The following is a 16,457-nucleotide window of genomic DNA, read 5'->3' as shown; positions in this document are numbered from 1 at the left end:
CATTCTCTTATTTAAATTGTAACTTTTTAAAAATTTACCGTAAAAAACAAAATATTAGTCAATAAAATACTTGACAATTTAGTAGATAATGACTCGAAATTATTTTGGATCTTTATTCACCCCGAGGCAAGTCGGTTGGGTGAAGTGACAGAGTGGAGGACGGTTCATCAGATACCAGCTGAGAGCAGCACAGAGAAAGAAACAGCAAAAACTTGTTCATAGGATTAAGCTATTGTAATAATTGTAATAATTGTACATTTATTATTCTAAAATGTATTGATGGTTGACAGTTTACCGGTTCCACATATCTTTGACTTTTACTATTTCCCATCCCTAGCTGGGGTAAAGTGACCGTTGCAGAGGGGCTGTTGGTTTATCTGATGCAGGCTGAGCTCAGCAGCTGGAGCAGCACAGAGAAAGAAAAGCTCTCAAAGTTAAACATATGGATCAGTTGTCCACAAAATTAATCCATTCTCTTTTTATTTAAGTTGTAACTTTTTTAAATTTACTATAAAAACAAAATATTAGTTAATAAATACTTGACAATTTAGTAGATAGTGACTCGACATTATTTTGTATCTTTATTCACCCCGAGGCAAGTCGGTTGGCTGAAGTGACAGAGTGGAGGACGGTTCATCAGATACCAGCTGAGAGCAGCACAGAGAAAGAAACGGTGAGGAAGTTATGTAAACTCAGACGCATTTTTGTTTATGAAATAAACTATTCTTTGTTGGGTTTTTTTATTCTGATTTGAAATTAATATAACAATTAACATGATTTATTAAATGCTTAACTATTGAGTAGATAGTGACTATAATTTCCTTGACCTTAATTTCTTCATCAGCCTTGACTGGGATGAAGTGACAGAGTGGATCCAGGCTTGGAGGTGGAGATAAAAGTTCTTTATTTGATTCAATTTACATGAATGAAACAAAAAAAAGAGCAAACTTTGTCCAGCTGTAATGATTTACTTCTTGGGGTGATGGATGGAGCCGGGTCTGGTGGTGGGATTCCCATCTGATGTTTTGGAGCTTCAAGCAGTTGAGTTGGTTGTTAGCAGACCAGCTTCTCCACCTCACTTCACAACCTGCTGCCTTTTGTCTTCAGGTTTTCTCTTGCACAAAAAAGAGGTAGACTTCTGGGAAGCATCCAATTTATGGACCGGAATTTAATAGACCGAGCCTGGAGTCTGACAGGGAAGGGAGGTCCCACTGGACAACACTTGTCGCGGCCTTCTCGTTTCCAAAAAACAATATTCCAACAAAGGCTGTGGGTGTTAACAGGTGGTTTTTGATTTGAACGCACTTCCGACTTAATTTGAAAAAATATATTCTTTATTTCTTGTAAAAATAGCGACAAAATAATTACCAAAAATGTCCTACAACTTAGTCAAAAATGAAAGTAAACTTAATGTGACGTTTCAAGTACAAAAAAAATGAAAAGTGAAAGTGGTCAAAAAATCATTTACAAAAAACCTCCCATCCACACACCAAACACTTGCCAAACAATCGCTCCACTCAGCACCCGGTGTGTTTTAATTACTCAAATTAATGGGAGGGTCTAACCAATTACCAACATAATCTAATCAATTCAAATATACAAATTAACTACAGATTTTGGATCTAAACTTAAATTAATTCTAAACTTCCCAAAATAGAAAACTAAATTAGTAGAAATTACAAGTTGCAAACATTACATAAATGGCCACCACAACACTGGGTGGTGTTTTTTCCCATGCTGGGTGAAGCAGCTTGAGCAGACGCAGGGCATGATCCATTGGGATCAGGCGTGACATGCTCAGAGTCCTGGAAGGTGGGAATCTCGTGCTGAACCGAGGATTCGAACTCTGCTGATGGAGGCAAGACCAGATTTCTATCCAGGAGTGTAGAGGACGGAGCATCAGCCATGGAGCAGGGCCTCGTGATGGTTAGTCCAGCTGTAGTCTCTGAGGTTGGAGTAGATGAGCTACATGCTAGTCGATTAGCTTCTTGCTGTCTTCTCTTTTGAGGTTTTTCTCTTTTAACGCAAATCATTTTTTCTGTCAGAGCAAAGTGGTTCTTCCTCTACCAAATGCAACAAGTAGAATGACAGGGCCTCCGAAAATATTTAAAGCAGAAAAACAGAAATCCCACCCCTTTATCTCTATTGGCTCATTCAAACATAAACTAATAAAAGTGGGATGGGGCATTTCCAGGGGAGCAGGAAGATAAGAGGAGTTGGGGGGTGGGCTCTATGCATGTGANGGTTCCACATATCTTTGACTTTTACTATTTCCCATCCCTAGCAGGGGTAAAGTGACCGTTGCTGAGGGGCTGTTGGTTTATCTGATGCAGGCCGAGCTCAGCAGTTGATGCAGCACAGAGAAAGAAAAGCTCTCAAAGTTAAACATATGGATCAGTTGTCCACAAAATTAATCCATTCTCTTTTTATTTAAGTTGTAGCTTTTTAAAATTTACTATAAAAACAAAATATTAGTTAATAAATACTTGACAATTTAGTAGATAGTGACTCGAAATTATTTTGGACCTTTATTCAACCCGAGGCAAGTCGGTTGGCTGAAGTGACAGAGTGGAGGACGTTCATCAGATACCAGCTGAGAGCAGCACAGAGAAAGAAAGGAAGTTAAACACAGACGCATTTTTGTTTATGAAATAAACTATTCTTTGTTTGTGTTTTTTATTCTGATTTGAAATTAATATAACAATTAACATGATTTATTAAATGCTTGACTATCGAGTACTTAGTGACTCCAAATTTCCTTGACCTTAATTTCTTCATCAGCCTTGACTGGGATGAAGTGACTGAGAGTGGATCCAGGCTTGGAGGTGGAGATAAAAGTTCTTTATTTGATTCAATTTACATGAATGAAACAAAAAAAAAAGAGCAAACTTTGTCCAGCTGTAATGATTTACTTCTTGGGGTGATGCATGGAGCAGGTGGTGGGATTCCCATCTGATTGTTTTTTGGATCTTCAAGCAGTTGAGTTGGATGTTAGCAGACTAGCTTCTCCACCTCACTTCACAACCTGCTGCCTTTTGTCTTCAGGTTTTCTCTTGCACAAAAAAAGGTAGACTCCTGGGAAGCATCCAATTTATGGACCGGAATTTAATAGACCGAGCCTGGAGTCTGACAGGGAAGGGAGGTCCCACTGGACAACACTGGGTGGTGTTTTTTCCTATGCTGGGTGAAGCAGCTTGAGCAAACGCAGGGCATGATCCATTGGGATCAGGCGTAGCATGCTCAGAGTCCTGGAAGGTGGGAATCTCGTGCTGAATTGAGGATTCGAACTCTGCTGATGGAGGTAAGACCAGATTTCTATCCAGGAGTGTAGAGGATGGAGCATCAGCCATGGAGCAGGGCCTCCTGATGGTTTGTCCATCTGTAGTCTCTGAGGTTGGAGCAGATGAGCTACATGCTAGCTGATTAGCTTCCTGCAGTCTTCTCTTTTGAGGTTTTTCTCTTTTAACGCAAACCATTTTTTCTGTCAGTGCAAAGTGGATCTTCCTCTACCAAATGCAACAAGTAGAATGACAGGGCCTCCGAAAATATTTAAAGCAGAAAAACAGAAATCCCACCCCTGTATCTCTATGGGCTCATTCAAACATAAACTAATAAAAGTGGGATGGGGCATTTCCAGGGGAGCAGGAAGATAAGAGGAGTTGGGGGGTGGGCTCTATGCATGTGAGGAGGAGTCACATCAACAAATTTGCATAGGTATAAAACATTCCATTTAGGGGGAGGGAGGGGAATAACTGGGTCAAAAGTCATGTTGCCAGAATTCTGTCTGTCCGTCTCATTTTGATAAGAACTTAAATTTTATATGATGAAAGAAGGGGCCCCCCCTGACATGCTCCTTATTTACCATTTGATTTAAGAGAAGGTTCCAGAATCCTCCATCCATCCATTTTCCTTCACCCTTGTCCCTCAGTGGGGTCGGGAGGGGTGCTGGTGCCTATCTCCAGCTCACGTTCCGGGCGAGAGGCGGGGTGTTCCAGAATCCTGTTTTATTTCAATAACAACTTAATCTAAATCAAAACATATCTTTTTATACAATAAGCAATATATATTACCTTATTAATCAGACAAGGTCATATAAAACTGTATTAAAACAGATGTTTTAATACGATAAGGGATATATGATGCATATTTAACAGATTTTTTATACCATAAGCATTTTATGACGCAGATTTAACAGATGGTTGTGTGTGAGCATTGATTTATTGATTTTTGATATGGGCGTGGCAATTTAATCCATCAAACTTGATTAATTAAAATTTGTCATAAGCTTTTATCCTTATTTTTTATATTTCTATAACATATGTGACCATTGTTATTGTTTGGCCATATTGTGAGGAAAGATAACCAGAGAGGTGCTGATTTTTACATTTGTTCAGACATCTTTTACTTGTTTTTTATAAGCTCAACTGCTTAAATACGTTAATTTGCAAAAGAGAGAGCGCTTGGAGAACAGCTGTTTTGCACCAACTATCCCTCCCAATACGGAGGCACAATGCCTACACTGCCCCCTATGGGTGTGACATATTTAGAACAACACACAAAAGTGTAATTCAGCGGCTTTATATGGATGAACACTTTTTAAAAAAACTGATCAGGTGTGGACGAGATTATTTTATATATAATAAAAACAACATCTCTGCTACGTCGTTTTAAAAAGACCCAGCCACAGGTGGACAAGGCCTAAAATTCAAACTACCTTGCAAGCGTTAAAAACACGGATAAATTACAGAATAAATATACAAACCGCTTGCCATACAATTAGTTCTCTCAGCAGTTGTGCAGTTTGTGCTCTGTGGGTGCTTTCAGCAGTGGGCCCGCAGCAAGAAGACAAATGGGAGGATTGTGGACGGGTTCTGAACGCGTCATGACAGTGAGGGGATTGGACTGATTCGGACCTGCGTCCTTCTGCAGAACAGACCCCGCTGTATGAGTCGGGGGACAGGACTGCTTCTCTGAGCGGAACTCCACCGGAGTTCTGCTTAAGTTCCCGGGCGGAGCAGCTGCCGCCTGCCTGCAAGCCACATGGACCCTTCCCGCTGCAGAGCATGCTGCTAGCGCCTGGCGATTGGAAGGAGAACCGTGAGGCTGTTCATACCACCGAACCCGAGCTCCACGCGCCGCTGTCTGCCTCCTAGTCATGCGCACAGACCACCTCCGTTGAGGATCCGAGTCGGGCTGAAGCATGTTCCTGACCTTCCTCCTCAGCTTCATCGTTCCTCCGGTATGGAGCGTTCACATGTCGTGGGAAAACTGGAGGTCCGGGCTGCGCAACGGAGGAGATGAGTTCGAGCCGCCGACCTCCCAGCCGCACATCGTCTTCATCCTGGTGGATGATCAGGGCTTCCGGGATGTTGGATACCACGGCTCCGAGATCAAAACTCCGAATTTGGACCGGCTGGCCGCACAGGGGGTGAAGCTGGAGAATTACTACGTCCAGCCGCTCTGCAGCCCGTCCCGGAGTCAGCTGATGACCGGCAGGTAAAAACCTACCTTGTAAATGAAAACTGATCCAGTCTTCAAGGAAAAGTGTAAGACCTTATTTTTTAATTCATTGCTGAAGTAAAACTATAACATGAAATTGATCTAAGGGACCAATTAGTTACTGTTTCTGTCGATACATATCACATAAAAAATTATATAGTATTTTTTTCTCTATCAAATCAAGCCTCAAACATACAGAAAATCTAACAGATTCTAATCTTCATTTGTTTACTTTATTATACCAAGGAAACTTTTTAAATTCCAAATAGAAAAAGTAAGAAGAAAAATCCCTCCAACTTTCATACTTCAATGTGATTTCAGAGAGAAAATAGCAGCTACATGCTGCTGAACAAATGCAACTGATCACCATCAGTTATCTGCTCAGTTTTGGTGATTTGCTAGACTGGTGTTTACAGGTGTCTGTTCACTCTGTGCCAAAGTGGAAAAACATCAGCAATGAGTGGAAAGAAGCAACCATTATTGCTCATCAGTCTGGGAAAGAGGATAAGGCTGTTTTCAAACCATGAGGTCCATCATATTATCTGCCAGTCATCCCAGAACTGGATGTCCCAGGAAATGATTCACCCCATGCAGTACTCAAGAAATTGCTAGAAAAAAAAGAAAAGATGCTTGATCTACAAACCTGAGTTGGCATGTTATAAATGTTAGAGTTGTCAACAGCTGCAAATAAAATAAATTGTTTAAAATACTTAAATAAATTCACCTAACTTAGACATAAAACATGCAAAATACTTGCAAGCAAACTGCAGCAGCTACTCAGTCAAAAGGACAACTGATAAACCTGCAATCAGTAAAACAATATTTAACAGCAAGGTTCTCTGTACCATAATTATTAGTCAAATAAATCTCACAACACTGCTTATATCAAATAATGTCAAGAAAAAAAAACATTTATTCTAAGTCAAATGCAGGTTGGATCAAAATAAACTTACGAAAGTTTATTTTAGTAAGTTACTTAAAGCTTAAAGTTACTAAATCAAAACGTCCTGAGAGCAGGAGATTGATTATTTTTTCAGATTGTCTTATGTTAGGACAACGAAAGTTTTAATACATATGTAAAATCTTTTTTTGTTTTTTTAGAGGTGTGCCGATCGATCGGCCACCGATCACAATCGGCCGATTTCTGTGAAAAAGTGTATGATGGGTGATCGCCAAAAAGATCACATTTATCTCACTTCGCAGCCTGTGTGTGCAGCTCATCTCCTCTTTCCTTCACACTGCTCAAGCGCGCAGCAACAAATGCTGTCATGTGGAACTTTAACGCTGTGAGTGAGTGGGAACGTTCAGCAAAACACCTGATTAGAGCATCCCTATCTTTTTTTTTCTTTTTTTTGTATCTAGGATACATGCTTTAAGCAGATGTTCTGTGTGAGAGTTCACTGCCAGGTGGAGGTTGAGTGGTACTACATCTGTGAAATATTACTACCTGTAGCGCGTAGCAGCGATTCAGTAGCAAGAGCAGAACCAGCGTCTTGCACTGCTAGCTTGTTGACTTAAATTATTTTTTGGGTTATTTGTTTAGCTTTCTGACCGTGATGCTAATCCGGGTGAGTGTTTGTAGCTGTGCGCTGCTTTAGCTGCTGCCTGGCTGATCCGGATGTCTTTTGCTCCTGCATTGAGCCTCCATGTAGCCAAACTCCGTCAAGTGTTTGTTTTTGAAATGCCATATTAAATTCGTTGTGTTGATGCATTTTGACGTGCTTCACTCCCGAGTTATTTCTTTGGTGGAACACGCAAACCTCCCCATTGACTCTGAGTGGTGAAATTTCACACAGCATCTCTTACTCAGTAACTTAGGATATACGAGGCTTGTAAGATTAATAGTCCATCCATCCATTTATTTTCTTCCACTTATCCGGGATCAGGTCGTGGGGGTAGCAGCTTCAGAAGGGAGACCCAGACTTCCCTCTCCCCAGCTACTTGTTCCAGCTCTTCCGGGTTCCACCTTGGGATTCCCCCAAGGTGTTTCCAGGCGTTCAATATCCAGCCGAGAAACATTGTCCCTCCATCGTGTCCTGGGTCTTCCCCAGGGCCTCCTCCCGGTGGGACTTGCCCAAAACACCTCACCAGGGAGGCGTCCAGGAGGCATCCTGACCAGATGCCCAAGCCACCTCAACTGGCTCCTCTTGACGTGAAGGAACAGCGGCTCTACTCTGAGTCCCTCCCGGATGACCGAGCTTCTCACCCTATCTCTAAGGGAGAGTCCAGCCACCCTGCAGAGGAAACCCATTTTGGCCGCTTGTTTTTGTGATCTTGTTCTTTCGGTCACGACCCAAAGCTCATGACCGTAAATGAGGGTAAGAACGTAGATCGACTGGTAAATCGAGAGCTTCGCTTTTTGGCTCAGCTCCCTCTTCACCATGACGGACCGGTACAGGGCCCACTTCACTGCAGATGCTGTGCCAGTCTGCCTGTCGATCTTCCACTCCCTTCTTCCCTCATTCGTGAACAAGATCCCCAGATACTTAAACTCCTCCACTTGGGGCAGGACATCCCCCAGAGACTATAGGTACTCCCTTCCATCAAATCAAATTTTGACAGGTAGTGTTCAACGTGGGTGGTCCGGAAGTGGGGGAGGGGCAACGTGGGTGGTCCGGAANTTCCGGACCACCCACGTTGCCCCTCCCCCATTTCCGGACCACCCACGTTGCCCCTCCCCCACTTCCGGACCACCCACGTTGAACACTACCTGTCAAAATTTGATTTGATGGAAGGGAGTACCTATTATCTCTTCCCCCCCTACCCGGAGAAGGCACTCTACCCTTTTCCGACTCAAGACCATGGCCTCGGATTTGGAGGCACTGATCCCCATTCCGGCCATTTCACACTTGACTGCGAACCACTCCATCGAGAGCTGCAGATCACGACCTGATGAAGCCAACAGGACCACATCATCTGCAAAAAGCAAAGATGCGATCCTCAGGCCACCAAAACGGATCCCCTCAACACCTCGGCTGCGCCAAGAAATAAAAGTAATGAAGAGAATCGATGACAAAGGGCAGCCTTGGCGGAGTCCAACTCTCACCGGAAACGAGCCCGACTTACTGCCAGCAATGCGAACCAGACTCTGACACCGGTCATACAGGGACCTGACAGCCCGTATCAAAGGGCCCGGTACCCCATACTCCCAGAGGACTACATCAGGGTTTCCCACAGAAAATTTGCTCATCCCGCTGGTCGGGGCGCCGAGGCGTTCCACAGGCGGTCCACCGTGTTTTTCTATTGAAAGATGTTAAGTAGACAAGAAATGTAAAAATATTACTGGGTACTTACATGTTACGGGAAAAAAATCGCCAGTGAAATGCTATTTATACCCAAAACTAGTCTCAAAAACAACAATTAAAAAAATACAATTAAAATGAATATCAATATCAATTATTTGCACTTCTGTTTATCCAAATTAAGTCAGTGGCTTCATGAGGCCCCCCAGGGCTTCAGGGCCCCATAAATGCTAATAGTTTAACACAAAGCACAGATACATGAATGTAATATTTGTTTATTGAGATGATCAATGTTGCTAAATTTGATTTAATGGTTTTTAATTCATGTACATTAAATGTGATTTAACGTACATAAACATACATTTCAACAAACATAAATTAAAAGATTTTAAATTGATTAACATTTAAATATAAGATTTTAAAGAGCTGGCAAGTTTACTTTGTAGAAGTTCAAAGAACAATATTCATAGTTAAACTGTTTTATTTTTCCTATTAATTACCGTTTTTATTTATTTCAGTAACGCAATTTCAGTGTTTTTTGGGTTAGTTAGTTTTAGTTAACTAAAATAACCTTGATTTCAACCACAACCTTCTGTTGTTCACTGTTCTTATGTTCAAGAAAGACACAGAGAGGGCCTAGTTATGAAGTGGAAGGAAACTGCCAGAATGTTAAATATAAATATCTGAAAGGTGTACAGCGGCAGGTCTTTTGAGGATGTTTTGACCAATGTTGAACATCTACTATTTGACAGTTTTCTTCCAAGTCTCCAGGTGGTCCATCCTCTCTCTGTGTTCAAAGTTTAGAATAATGTTGTAGAACCTGACTCTGCTTTAATTCTCCACAGCTTCCTCCATGTCCTGTCTGCTGGGTTCCTTGGTCTCCATGATTCTGTTTGTTCTCTAATGTTCTTCTAATGTAATGTAATCTTCTCACTTTCTTATTTTCTACAACTTTGTGTTGTTCTGTCATATAAATTAAAAATACATGGCATTGTGAGGTAGCTTAAATGCTTTTGTGAGGCTCTGTATTTTTATCAGCCCTCAGGAAGTTCATGGTGCAAATCTTTAACCTACCTGTTTTTCTTTTGGCTGTGCTGATGAGGTTAGAGACTTAAAAGCAAAGCTTTTCTTCAATCTAGAGTTGTGCTGTACAAGCCACTGCCCACACACCATCACTTCCCCATGCAGAGAAAGTGAAGAATGTGTCTGACATTGTGAGACCAATATTTCTAAGTGGTCCCTTTTCACATCCCTGAACTTTGTAAAATCTAATTAGTTCACCTTACTTAAAGAAAATTATGCAAACTTTTTGTCTCAAAAAACCCACGAGAAAACCTCATTAATTTGAAGTTAGCAGTACTAAATCATGTAGTAAAACTAACAAAAATAAAATAAGTTCATGTAACTTATTTTTCATGCAATGTTAACTTATTTTTTTAATTTGTGTGGACTGCTTGATAAAAATGTAATCCCACCTAGAATGACTAAATACTTGCAACTTACTATTTACTCATTTTTCAAGGTCACTAAGACAAACCAATTTTCTTGAATGAGTCCTTTCTCCCTCTCCATTCCACTTATTTTCCCTTTATTTTATTAAGGTTTTATTAGATTCTGTCTGACCACTCTTTACTTAAGAGTGGTACTGAAAATGGGTAATGAGAGAGGGGGCAGACATGCAGCAAAAGGTAAGGTAATTTTATTTATAAAGCACATTTTCAGCAACAAGGCAATTCAAAGTGCTTTACATGAATTAAAAGGAAATACAAACAAAATAAACCAAAGGAAAGAAAAAGAAGAAAAAAAGCAAAATGACTAATCTAAATCCTTTTCTGGTGTAAAGTGAGTAGCTACAGTTTCTAAAAAGTAGTAAAATAAAAGTAATTAAGTAGTGACTGTTCTTGTTAAGTATTCAAGTCAGGACCTGAACCTTTGACAGCCACGTCAAGGACTAAGGCCTCCATGCATTGGTTGTTCTTTACCCTTGAGGTTCAGAAACTAAAGGTTCAACATTTTATTGAACATAAATGAAAATGCAACATGGACAAGGCACCCTGGATTCCACATGTTTGGAAGGAGAGCAATGAAATTCCTAAAGCACAAAACTCTGGGTTTGATTTAGTGAACAGAGAGGAGAGTTGAAGAGTTTATTTTCTTAAACTTGTTTATATCTGCTCACAATGAGTGTAGATTTTAAAACGGAGACCTTGGTAAGTAATGTATTATCTGGCAGGCATGCTTTCTGTACAGTAGAGTTAAAGGGGACTTATTATGCTAAATTCACATTTAGCAAATTTTTGTACTTCCATTTGATGTTTACCGCTTCTATAAATAAGTGCTTGAAAAACCCACCCAGTCATTTTTTGACAATAAGTTTGTTTTTTGGTGTCTAGAAAATAAACCATTTCAAAAATCTCCCAACAATCAACTGTCACTTGTTACTTAGCAACCCCAACTGAGCCCAGCCCATCACCTATCGACCCACCCTAAGCTTCAGTACATTTACTCATCTGGTTTTACCCTGGTATGGACTGTGTGAGGGCTGCTGAAAGAGACACGTGTTTTATTGTTGATTTGGCATCCAGAAACCTCTTGCTGCATTTTTGTTGGTTGAGCATGAGGCTCCACTTTAGCTTTTCAAAGATGTACGGTGTATAATTGTGCATCTGTTTGCAGTAATTTTCACATGGATGTATAAATGTTGAGTTGGAGGCGTGGCCAGGAGCAGCTCATTTGGATTTAGAGTGACATGAGGTCCTAAAACGGCTCATTCTGAAAGGAGCTCAAAATAGGCACAACTGATCAGACACAAAATGTGATGGACATGTTTTGTAGAGCCCATGGAAAATCCTAAGGTGTTTGAGGAAGCATAATAGTTCACCTTTAACAGAAGGTGATGTTCATTTCACTGAAGGACCTGCTGAATGGAGTGCAGAACAATAAGTATGTCAAAGAAAGAGTCAGAGCTCAGAAATGGCAAGGAAATAACAAACAGCTTTGCCAAAAAGAGGAGACAAAATGCTCTGGGGCTGACTGATGAAATGCAGAGCTGCTTATCTGAACCACATGTAAAGAGGATGTGGAGCAGAGGGCCAGCCTGTAGGTTTGTTTAGGAGCTTTTATAAACAAAAAGGTTGGAGGAGTAGAAAGTGAACTTGACTTGTGGATTTGAGTGTACAACTAACGTGAGTGATTTGAAGATAATGATGTGATTTCTTGGCAATGTGGAACGGTGCGTGTGTAAATAAACTGGCGAGATGAGCGTGATTCCAGCTGCAAGAAAAGCGGAAGTGCTGACGCTGACATGCGATAAGGCACTGAAGTGAGCCGCCAGCTGTTTCTCTGCCTCGTAGTCTCCATGGGTTGACTACAAGATGAAGAAATGATGTAACAATGCTCAGCACTGGGCTACAGCTGCCCTCCCCTGCCTTGGATACTTTTAAAAGAGCCGTCCAAAATAGTCAAGTGAACATGTGGGGCTACTGCAGTAAAGGAGAGATGATGTCTGAGGGCAGTTATTCAGACAGCATCCATCAGTTTATAATCCTGAAAGTAAACAGTTGGACCAGTTACCAGCATCAAGATGGATACAATTCAAACAGCTCAAAAAATGTCCTTCATACTATCCTATGACTCAGGCTGGGCATAGAGTAAAACAGTGCCCTCTTAGCTGGCTGAAATAAGCATCCTCCAACTTACTTTTGCTAAAGGAAAGATAATTTCCATTGTTTGGCAATATTTTCCATTAGAAACAACTTGGGGTATTTTCAGTCCTGTTCATCTGGTGGACTTGGCTTGATTGGTGACCAATGACTTCAATGAATTTCCACGACTGATTATGTTCCTCATTCTCCCATCCACTTCATTGTTCTCTACATTCATATTTCAATGGCCAATTATGAACTCATAAAGCATTCTTTTTCCTCCACCGGCCCTGATTGGCCCAGGACCACCAACTTCCAAAACATTATTCCCATGATCATATTGATCATATTTCCCCCACTCTTCATCCAGCGAGGTCTCCTGATGAGCCATGAACGGGGGTATCACGTTCTGATCTGTTTTGTGAATTACCTTGTGAATAGTTTGTGGTAATACGGAAGATGTAGAGGTTGGAACTAGAACATCTCAGAACGGACAAATTCCTCACTACAGATGGTAGGTTCCTTTTGCTGATCACTACAGACTGACAGTCTTCCCCTCTGTGCTGTTTGGACTTTAATATTTTTCAGAGTTTTTTGCTTCTGGCAAGGACGAGTGGATAGAGGCATTTACTACATCAGAACTTAGGCAAATGTGTGTCCATCTTCTATTTCGCACATTAACTCTTTTTTTTTTCTTCTTGAAATCCTCAATCGTAAAAACCTTTTTAGCAAAACTGAGGACAATTTTTTTTTTATTTTTCCATTTCTGTCAACCTTTTAAATACAATAAAAATGCAGATAAAATAGCATTGATGGAAGTTTGCTACTGTCAAGACTTTGGCTTTTGGGTTGGGATTTTGTTTTGTGCTTTTCTGTTTAATAAATTATGTTCCAGTTCACTTTAGTTTAGCCCTTCATGTTCATTGTAGTTTCATTATCTGATGTTACTTCTTTTGGTTAGATTTGTCTTGTTCTTGTTTTCCTTCTTTCAGTCCCTTGTAGTGTCTCTAGTTCTGTTTTATGTCGTTACTCTAGGTCTAGTTATTGACTGCCAGAGTTTACTTCTGTTCTTCCTTAGTGATTCTAGTTAAGTTTATCTCTCTGTCTAATTCTTTTGGTAATTCTAGTTTGTGTGCTCCTCAGTTCTTGTTAGATTAGTCTTGTTCCTGTTCTTTGTTTTCTTCTTATGTCTTTAATCATGTTTCTTCTTACTTATTCTTAGTGTTAGAATTATTTTGTTGTGTAATCTGTCCAGCTTCTATGTCTCTTTCTCGCTCCTCGGCCTGACACCTGCTGCAGCTACTCACACCTGCAATCAGTTAGCTCATCAGGTCAGGTCTGTTGTTTCCACTCAGCCTCACAGTATTTAAGCTTCTCATTCCCTGTCGCTAATCTGGTAGTCTGTCTCATCACCTGAACTACCTGTATCCCCTCGTGTCTCCAGTTTTGCTTGGTTCTTGGATTTTCTCATTCCAGGGACTTTTGTAGGTTGAGTTGTTCATTTGTTCTTCATTAAATCCCTACACTGAACTTCATCTCCCTGTCCACTTAGTCACATACATTATGGCAGTGATGTGTGTCTTTGCATGAAACAAATGCATGAAGTTGTGATGTATCTTTAATTCTCTTCCAAATTTAATCTAGTGCTCTGCTCAATCTTGGTACCATTGATGTACATTTCTCCATTTAAGACACTGAAATAAATCTAAAATATTCTAAGAAGCTGATGAGATATGTGTCACTTTACACCAAACAAACTGATTTTTAATAGAATTCATCTGGTTATGCAAGCCAGAAACAGTGGTTAGTTTCCCAGTCAGGCCCAAATTCTACGAATGAGTTGCAAATGATTGTCTCGTTATTACTGAGTTTGGAACATTTACACAAAGCTTATTTGCTGTATATATTTGCAAACTTTTGTCTTGTCCATGGGGAATAGGAGCCTGTTTGATTTTCTTCTAAATTTAACTTGCTTTCTGACAACTAAACTAGATCTTGGTTTTACCTTTTTCATACACCACAAACCTCAAGAGAAGGCAAAGGAGATTTAGAACAAGGTCAAAGGCTGAGGAGGCAAGCAGTTCTTTGTCTCCAGGGTGTCTTGCTTTTATTTAAAGCAGATGTAGGGAGTCAGACAGAATTTAACATTTGCTTCTAAAAGCTGCCTCAAGAGTTCCTGTTTGTATCAATGAACTCTCATGCTAAATGTTCTTGATTAATTGCAAAGGGAATTAAAGTAAGAACAGAGAACTGGCACTCGTCTGAAACAGAGGCTATGCCAGACCTCCTCTTTGTTTTTCACTATGAAAGGAAAGTTTATCTGTGTTATCCATAATTAGGGTTGTGAGCCAGAGCCTGCAAAAGCGAGCGGATGGCTAATGCAAAGCATGGTCATTCATCTGCTCCCAGCAGGGCAGGAAGTCTTATTGTTTTTATTCAGTTTTTTCCATTCTTCTTCTTATGTTTCTTTGCTGAAACTCGTACTGCAGCCCAGCCCCTAAACTTATTACAAGTTTTATTTGGTATCTAAGTTCAGTAGCCACACCACTACTCAAAAACAAATATTCAGGCATGTTCACCTGTGTGTAGCACTATGGTAGAAAATATGCGTTCCAGGTTATAACTTGAAAACTGCAAGTCCCCTTAACAAAATTGAGGTGGGCAATGTTTTCTAGAAAGTAGGGCTGCTGTAAACGAATATTTTAGTAATCGAGGTACTCGAATCATTCGAGGAATCGTTTCAGCCCTACTAGAAAGCTTGTCCAACAAATGAACCCCTATGCAAAAGTTGTTGATCAGGTTTTTTTTTTTCAGTATTAAAATTGCATTAGCCAAAATCAATCTCTGAGCTAACAGAAACCTAGCAAAATATACACTTCTTTTTTTCCCCCCAAATTACAACATAATCGCTACACATGAAGTTACAAATTAAATTGCCCATAATTGACATTATGAAACCATAACAAATTCCACAATTTTCTTCATTTTGGCAACTACAAACACAAAACTGACCATCTCTAGCTAGTTTTTTTTCAATGTACACCATGAGGTGGCTCTGTAAAATTGCAAAATTAGTTATTGCACATACCTCCACCACGTAGCTCTTATCATATATATATATGTAATTTAATATGGTCATAGTTGGTTACAAATAACTTTCAAATTTTAATTGACTTTCAAACAATAAATCAAACTTTTACACTAAGATCTCTTAATGTTTCATTTGTTTTGTGCATTTACAGTGTATCACAAAAGTGAGAACTTTTGTGCATCTCTGGATGCAGGTGGCCTTCTCATGTAATCTCTTCACACAACCTGTTGAGTAAACCCCCTCTAGTGTTTCTTCATGTTTTCCTTCCAACCAGTTAAACCATCTTGTTGCCATCAGGTCTTTCCTTCATCTAGCATTCTTCCTCTGTTGCTTGAAAACAAAAAATGCTTTTCCAAGAACATTTATTTCCAATATCTATTTATAACAATTACATATCATTTTTTTTTAAACGAATGCCATCATTAACTTCAATCCTCACCATAGCTAACAGATATTCAGCAATTTAAACAAACACAAAAAATACTTTTAAAATTAGGATTTTCCCATTTTTGCAGATATTTAAGTAGCCTATATCTTTTCATGGGACAACACTGACAAAATGACACTTTGACACAATGAAAAGTTGTCTGTGTGCAGCTTATATAACAGTGTAAATTTATTCTTCCCTCAATAACTATATACAGCCATTAATGTCTAAACTGCTGGTAACAAAAGTGAGTACACCCTAAGTGAATGTTCCTTAAGTGTCAATATTTTGCGTGGCCACCATTATTGATCTAAACTACCTTAACTCTCCTGCGCATGGAGTTCACCAGAGCAGGAGTGGAAAACCATTGGAATGCTTTTCCACTCCTCCATGATGACATCACGGAGGTGGTGGATGTTCAAGACTTGGCGCTCCTCCACCTTCCGCTTGAGGATGCCCCAAACATGTTCTATTGGGTTTAGATCTGGAGACATGCTTGGCCAGTCCATCACCTTCACCCTCAGCCTCTTCAATAAAGCAGTGGTCATCTTAGA

General features: G+C 40.1%; 1 protein-coding gene across 1 annotated transcript in view; it reads left to right on the top strand.

The window, feature by feature from the left end:
- Window positions 1-4,415: 4,415 nt before the first annotated feature.
- The window catches only part of arsj (arylsulfatase family, member J), a 21,780-nt gene continuing 9,738 nt past the window's right edge, over window positions 4,416-16,457 (top strand). The window contains exon 1 of the mRNA XM_007540326.2: window positions 4,416-5,496. Coding sequence (XP_007540388.1) covers window positions 5,201-5,496 — 296 coding nt within the window. The 5' untranslated portion in view covers window positions 4,416-5,200. The remainder of the gene's footprint in view (window positions 5,497-16,457) is intronic.

This window comes from Poecilia formosa, unplaced genomic scaffold (assembly GCF_000485575.1).
Source record: "Poecilia formosa unplaced genomic scaffold, Poecilia_formosa-5.1.2 Scaffold532, whole genome shotgun sequence".
Lineage (NCBI taxonomy): Eukaryota > Metazoa > Chordata > Actinopteri > Cyprinodontiformes > Poeciliidae > Poecilia > Poecilia formosa.
This window is presented reverse-complemented; position numbering and strand designations above follow the sequence as displayed.